The sequence below is a fragment of the Uranotaenia lowii genome, chromosome 3 (assembly GCF_029784155.1).
Source record: "Uranotaenia lowii strain MFRU-FL chromosome 3, ASM2978415v1, whole genome shotgun sequence".
In the NCBI taxonomy this organism is placed as follows: Eukaryota; Metazoa; Arthropoda; class Insecta; order Diptera; family Culicidae; genus Uranotaenia; species Uranotaenia lowii.
This window is the reverse complement of record NC_073693.1, coordinates 206,363,512-206,371,533: the sequence shown is the minus strand read 5'-3', so window position 1 is coordinate 206,371,533 and position 8,022 is coordinate 206,363,512. Positions and strand designations below refer to the sequence as shown.

Genomic DNA, 8,022 nt, shown 5'->3' with positions numbered 1-8,022 from the left:
TTTTCGGTGGAACAAAGTTTTAAGAATTTATACAAACAATGAACTGTGAAAAAATGTCAATGTTTGAATTTGGTCCATTTCCGAGACTTCTGCTTTCTTTTGGCTACGATTCGCACGGCAATGAAGAAAATTGCTAATGGAAAAGTGAAGAAAAAACATGGCAGAAAGGAATCTCTTGGAGGATGCGCTTTTAGAATGCAAATGTAGTTTGATTCGAGCCGAATTGTCTTGAAGAACCAAGAGGATTTCAAAAATTGTTTTTATTTTCTTGGATTCCCGGAATCCGCTTTTCGGGAGTCATCATTGCTTCGCCAGCGGAAGAACGGATTGGCTCGACTTGAAGAGGTTTGCTGAGAAGATTTCAAGGCGCCCGCTGTCTAGCTTTCGAAGAAGACCCGGATTTCATCACAATTTCTAGGAAGCTTAAGTCACAATCTTTGGCCAATGGGTTGAAGATACTTCAAAGCTCCATCATACTATACAGTCAAATGGTATTTTTAAGAGGAAGGAAGCTAGCTGGATTCGGTGAGATTGTTTATTTTTTAGGAATTTATGGAACACATCATTATTATTATTATGTTAACTTGTCCTATTTGCCATGTAGGATCCCTCTTATTTATCTAAAACCCTCCCCAATCCTTTCTGAAACAGCTTCATGGGTCGTATGAGTTCTCTGCACCTAAAGAGTTTATTTCGCTGTTTCAGAACTTCCCTATCATGATTACATTGACTTGCCGCGGTGTGCATTATAGTACCTCACTGAAAATCAAAGCGGCACTTGGAATAAGTATTGAATCCAGATACTTATTTTGGCATCTCGTGTTGGCTCTGATTAACAGTTGTACTTTCTGTATCAGCCAATGCAAGATGTGTGTAGTCACCCTATGCTATGCTATGCTATGCTATTTCATCTTCACGTCACTTACTGCATAGTGCCTGTGAATCATTTTTTATTAAAATCGTTACAAAATTGGACGGGTTGTGTCCCATTTAATTATGATTTTGTATGGGGACTCCCTTCCATAAAAAGTGAGATTTTTGAAACTTTTATACAAACCATCTCTGACCAAAAAAACCCTCGGATACCAAATTTCACTTCATTCCGACCGACCATTCATACGTTATGTTATTACAAAGAAACCGCCTCCATTTTTATGTATAAGATGTAAAGAGATAATTTTGTATGGGGATCCCTCTTTCATAAAAAGTAAGATTCTTGAAAATATTATACAAACCATCTCCGACCCAAAAAACACTCGGATACCAAATTTCACTTCATTCCGACGGACCATTTATACGTGATGTTGTTACAAAGAAACCGCCTCCATTTTTATATATAAGATCACAAAAAATGCTTAATCTTGTTTTAGGCTTTCAAAGAACAAACCATGATTATTTAGAAAAATCTTGTTTGTGGACTGTAAAATTTAAAAATATATAATGACTCCTTTGGAATTTGTTTTCTTTATGCAAATGAAGTATATAAATCCGGTTAAATCCGGACTATTTCAACAAAATCCGGGCATAAGTGCCGGACCGCACTTTTCCCAAATTTTCTTTCGAATATCCCGGTAATTCCGGGCCAATCTGGCAAGCCTAACGTAGGTACCGTTATTTTGTTTTTCATTAATAAAAATACTGCTTTTGATGAAATGGATTAATTATGATTTACCATACCATACAGCCGCACGTCTTCGCACAAAATCACCCTCTGTATAACTGTTGTCGTGTTTTCAATGAAGTGTCAAACGTTTTTAACTTTAACATTTCCAAAGATATTTTTAAGAATAGTATACGTAGTTCTAGAAGTTTATACATGTTTAGTTTAAGATATGTTTGTGTGATTACTATCAAAGACATTAATAATAAATAAATAAATAAATAAATATAAAATAAGGACTAACAATATTCTGAACTAAAATGCCTTTCGCAATATTTGTTAAATCACTAGAAAAAAAATTGAAGGTAGTGAAAATGGTGTCAAAGCTTGTTGAAATTGTTGTTTGTAATGTATAGTTTATTCTAACTATTTTCACTACAAACTTCAAACTTTTCATTTTCATGCCTCAACTTAAGATTCCTTTTTAAGAAAACGAAAAAAAACATGAGGCTGATTTTGAATCTGATTTTTTTTAAATAGAAAAGTTTCACCAGGTCTTGCTCGAGATCAAACTAAATTTAACACGTAATATAAAATCCTTTCTATCAGACTCGACATTTTCGAGATATTCTGTAGAACAAAATTGAAAATTTCATGATTAAATTATATTAAGATTGACTCTCAATTGGCGATTTGCAGCAAAACTTTTTGACATGCAGCGCCAACTGATTTTCACATTCGGAACTTACAAAAGGGTGATGATAGCTGAATTTTTACACGGATGTGTATTGGCGATTTGCAGTTCAAAACGACACTCAGAGGGCCATGTAACCAAAATGATGATGTTAGGAGCTCTTATGTCAAAACGCATATAGTTTTCTCAAAACAAAACATAATATTCAAAATTTCAGCATTAAATATTGGCGATTTGCAGCAAAACTATTTGACATGCAGCGCTAACTAGATTTCAGTTACGGAACTAACAAAAGGGTGATGATAGCTGATTTTTAACACAGCAGTCAATGGGAGTTGCTTTAAAAATTGTGTTTTTTGCGGAAACTAGCAAATTTCGGACAGTAAACATGGCAGAATCGGGTAAGAAAATCTTCGATTTACTAGTCCTGGTAGTTTTTGCATAAGAAGATTTAATTTTTATGTGATGTTTTAATAAAAAACATTTGTGACTTTTTAGGTTCAAACCAAGGCGAAGCTATTCCGATAGAAATCGACATGGTGGATGTGCTTGACTACGTTGGAGATTCTGTCCGGCCAATCCGAGAAGGGTCCGCAGTTTTTGAAGCCAATCACGTTCTTTTAATCGGCTACCGTGAGAAAACGGATGAATTTATAAAGCTGACAGGATATGTTACACAAACATCACATCCAAACGCAGTGCCTCATCAAATACAGCTTAAACTCACACACTCCATTTCTTCATGGATTTTGAGCTGTAGCTGCAAAGCCGGAACAGGAAAGTGCAAACATATCATCGCTTGTTTGCTGTTTTTGAATCGGTAAGGTTAAACTCAATCTAATGGCTGGATTTCAACACAAATTTATTTCTTGTAGGTTCCGGAAGGTAGAATATATGTCTTGCACTGATGCTGCTCAAGCGTGGGGTAAGACAAAAATGGACAAAAAAACTCCGCCATGGTGTGCCAAACCTATACGAGACTTATGTTGCGTGAAAAAAATTACAAGATTGCAAGCAACGAATGCAGATTTGAAGAAGAAAATACTTCAAGAATCATTTGGACGTATTTTAAAAGGTGGGCAGACTTCAAATTTTAAATGTGTATCTTAGCTATTTTGTAATGAGAAATAAAATTTTAATTTTGGCTTTACAGTAGCGGAAAATTCTTCTGTAACGAAACGCCAAAGAGGACGGCACATGAACGAGGCAGTGCAATATCCATCGCGGGCGCTTCAGTCCGCTGGTGTTGGTTGCGAAGATTTATCGTATCAAGACTTGGTGTTCATTTTACAGCTTGCACCTGCTAATATTGTGAATGTTCAACCTGCGATAATCAATTGTCCGGAAGAAGAGATTTTTTATAAGACCCACGTTGAAGTTAATCTAGGCAAAATAGTAGAGATAGCTCAAGATACTAAACATCAAGGGTCTAATCTATGGCTTATTGAGAGATCGAAACGCATTACAGCAAGCTCTTGTTATGGATTAGGGTAAGTGAGCCTTAACTTGGCATGCTCCTTATCTTGGCATGCCAAAATGCATTTTGGTAATTTATATGTCAAACATATGCCTAAAAATATAAAATAAATCTAACATAAAAGAAAATCGCATTTGTCTACATTCTGCATAGCATTTGTCCGCAATTGAATCCAAATAACTGCGTAGTAATTTTTTTCCACATGACAAACTGGAAGTTAAATTACAAATTTCGCAGAAAATCTGAAATGAACCTACCTTGCTAGTGCATCTGTCATCTTCGGATCGATTTTAAAAACACACTTCCCTATGAAAAAATTACTAAAAAATAACGTTGGTTACAGCAAAACGTGGCCAAAAATATAAAATTATAACCTATTCTAAACAACGTACATATTTGATCTAAAATTGAAGAAAATGTAAACACTTTTTTCGCCTAATCTTGGCATGAAATTCCACTAATTGAGGTTTGTATGTATATGTGAGAACGAAATCAGCAGGCAGATGGTAGCACATCCTGGCAATGCTATACAAACCGTATGGAGCACATCTCTCAGATTTCCCCTCAGATTTCCCCTTTTTTGACAGATTTAAGCTTTTTTCTTCAGATTTGAGCTTTCATCTCCTATGCTCTCAAGGCAAAAAAAGCTTAAATCTGAGGAAAAAAAAGCTTAAAAACGAGATTCACCAACACTTAGTTAAAAGATGTTGGTCACACGATACATAGACAAATCCTGTATCATTGCAGGGACCTGGATGGTAGCCGGCAGCCGGCAGCCGAATCGTCGGCCGTTAGTGCACAGTGGTCTGGAAATTTGAAAGCCGGTCGAAAGTAAAAATAATGATTTTAATAACATAAAAATACCATACATGTATTTTGGACTACAATCAATTTATTTATCTCTCAAGCGTGTTTGGCATCTTAGTTGGAATTATAATGCTACAAGTTTAGCTGCCTTTTTCTTTGGTTAATTTCTAGAATTTTTCCTCTCAACAAAATTTACTTCTGAGCACGAAATCAACCGGATCCGGATCTGAATCGATATCTTGGATCTCAACCTTGAAGTTGCTTTATCCATACCCAAAAAAATCTACATTTGGAATTAAGGTTCAACGTATTTTGATTTCATTTTATTTGTGCTGGAGATGAACATTTGCTGCATATGTGTCGCTTTGAAAGGAATGGTTACAAAGTTCAAATTATGACATTCTAAATATTATGTTTATTAAAAAAAGTAATTACATTACAAAGTTGAAAAACTATGTTATTAAGAACTAAACTTTATTGTTTTCAATTTCATGTGAAATCAAAAATAATATTTTGACCAAGATTGTTTTATGTTATGGATCACTGTGCATCAGCAGAGGTGACGACGTTTGTTTTCCGTAGGAAAGGAATATGCGAAGGAAGCGATGCCGAGTTTGGGTGATGATTTTGTATGAGTGCGAGTGGGATGCAGCTTGAATTTCACCCAGCTTTTGAATTTGCTGTTCGCTTCCATTGCCTATAGTTTCCAAACGAATGAGTGAGATGCAATCTATTTCTATCAGGCTGGCTGGAGTGAGCGATAGTTTATCTTGTTTTGCTATCCGGGTGTACGCAAGGATTGCTAGAAAATTCCTAAGGGCGACATTTTAAATATGTATGATTCAAAGAATCGTTCGCTTACTTGAGTTTTAGCTTTAGCTTGCTTCTTGCCTCGGTCATAACGGTTTTTAAAATGTCTCTCCTCCTTTTATGGGAGTGGAATAAAAAAATATGAACATTCACTATCGTATGTTAACTTCAATGGAAACAGATCTATCATGATTTCATTTTAAAAAATTGAACAAACGATTTGTTTGCTCGGTTAGTAAACATATTTTTGTTAACTAATGCAATATTTTGGAACCTATTTGTTCTAGATCGTCATTTTGATAATAGAAATTTTAACACACCAAAAACTGAAACAAACAAGTGAAACTTTTTTACGTAAGATTATAATTCTGCACGCAAATATCAATTCTGAAATTGATTGACAGTTTGTACTTTCGACTTTTTGAAAACAACACAGAACATTGTTGTGCTTCCTTCCAGGATATTATCAACGAATTCGTGGGGGCTGTTGTTGTATTAGTGAGGCATGTTTCTTCTAGAGACGGCCAATTTAAGGAACTCACAAAGGGCCAACATTCGGCGCGGGGGCCACAATAAGGAGCATTTCAATCAATAGTTTGATCAGATTTATCTCAAATTATCCACCGCTTTAAAGCAAGGACATATTTTTACTACATTTCAGGCTAGTAAGCAATCATATTTGTAGAAGGACTTTTGAAGGTACATATTACAGGAAGACTACAATCATGGGAAATATAGTCAACCATGCCTTAGGGGCCAAGTTCGGGTACATTCACCCTATACACTTACCTTTCAAATCTTAACCCAAATTGGGATAAGAAAATTATGACATACTGGAACACGAAAAACCTTAAAACCAAGTCAGTTCTGTACGGCAAAAAAACCGAACAAAAAGCTTTTGAATGCTATCAGGCCTTAAGAAATCCATCCGTGAAAAAATTAGGATTAATATTCAAAACAGGTGAACCATGGTTTGGAGCCTCTCCTGATGGTTATGATCCATCCGGTAGAATTGTACTCGAGATCAAGTGTCCGATATCTGGAGAACATGGTGGCATCGAGGACGTCATTAACAGCAAATCAGCCCAAAAGTACATGTTCAAATGTCCTGTTAACGGTGATTTTAAACTAAAAAAAAATCATCCGTATTTTTGTCAAATTCAAATGAATATGTGGGTTCTGAATGCACCTCTAGCAGAATTCATTTTGTATTCATTGAAAGATGATGATTTTATTGTAGCTACAGTACCATTCGAAGCACAATATGTCGAAACTGTAGTGAATAGGCTTAAAAATTTGTATTTTTCAAAAATGTTACATGTTCTTCTATCTCGATGAATTTATTAAAATTAATATTATTAGGATGTTAGTAAAAAACTTTTGATAATAAAAAATTGTATTTGTGCCATTGTGTCATTTGTGTCAGCTTCTCAATGATGAACTTTATTATGAAACTACGATTTAACAAATAAGTTCTTTTCATAGTTTTATTTTCTTAGGAAATTCAAATACTTTTATTGTACACTTTCGAAGAATTATGATGAAGAATAATTATAATACACAGGTCATGATAAAATAACATTTATTAACAAAAAAAAAGTCTTCAAAATTTGTCGTCTTTCAGAATTGGTTTTGATAAATTTACAACACCACATACGATAGCCATTATATCGTCCACAACACTCAAAATGCTAGAATCTAGCGTGTCTTGAAGAATCTTAAAAATTTTTATGCGCTGCATTATTCGTTCAACATGGATCCGGGCTTTTGCAATTGATTCGTTCAATTCTGCGTCATGTGGCGATAATCTGTCCTGGTTGCGCAAAAATGGTGGGATATGCAATCTTATGCCTTTTTGTGAAAGTTCTGTTTGTATTGTAAAGCCTTTATCGACCATCACTTCATCCAAATGGGGATTAAGAGTATCAATTAGGTTTTCTTGATTAAAGATGAGTTTGTCTCCTGCTTTTCCCGAGTATGCCTTGCTGAAAAACGTTATTAGACCAGCAGGACTAACGCCTATTAGAAATTTAGCAGTTCTGCGTGATTTGTAGTGAGAGTAGGTGGACATCCGACAGTTCAAGCATTTTAGTGTTGTCAGTGACACTTCCGTGCAATCGAGAACGATAGTCACGTTTTTAAATTTTCCTCTAAAGCATAATGGAATGTTTTCTAATATTTCCTCTTTAGCTGGCTGGTATACGAAAGTTGATAAAATTTGTGCCAAAACCTGTACCGTATATTCAAAATATCGAGCAACCGTTGATGAGTTGTAACCATTCATTTAATGGTTACAATAAAAATTGTGATTTTTGGGCCAGTTTGGATGAAAACTTTGTAAATATTGTAAATAAAAATTATTGTTCGTAAATGTCTAAAATTAGGATAAGATATCTACATGTTTGTGTGGTGTCTTGTCCTAATTTTAATAGCAATTGGCTGGTGTCACTTAGGGATTTAGTTTTTGTTTATTTATTTATTTGTTAAATTTTTCGTTATTTATTCATTTATTTATTTATTTATTTATTTATTTTTGCCGTAATCATTCATTATTTATTTAGTTAGTTATTTGCTAGGAATAAGTTTTGTTAGTCTAGTATAGTTTGTTCTGGAATGCACGCTATAAAAAAAGAG

The 8,022-nt window shown here is 34.7% G+C and overlaps 1 protein-coding gene across 1 annotated transcript; it reads left to right on the top strand.

Annotated features, from left to right (window-relative positions):
- The first annotated feature begins 2,682 nt into the window (after positions 1-2,682).
- LOC129753023 (uncharacterized) lies at positions 2,683-6,726 on the top strand. The gene is made up of 6 exons (XM_055748816.1): positions 2,683-2,695; positions 2,793-3,114; positions 3,170-3,369; positions 3,448-3,784; positions 4,519-4,561; positions 6,142-6,726. The coding sequence occupies exons 1-6, from the start codon at positions 2,683-2,685 to the stop codon at positions 6,724-6,726; spliced, it is 1,500 nt and encodes a 499-aa protein (XP_055604791.1).
- The last annotated feature ends 1,296 nt before the right edge of the window (positions 6,727-8,022 follow it).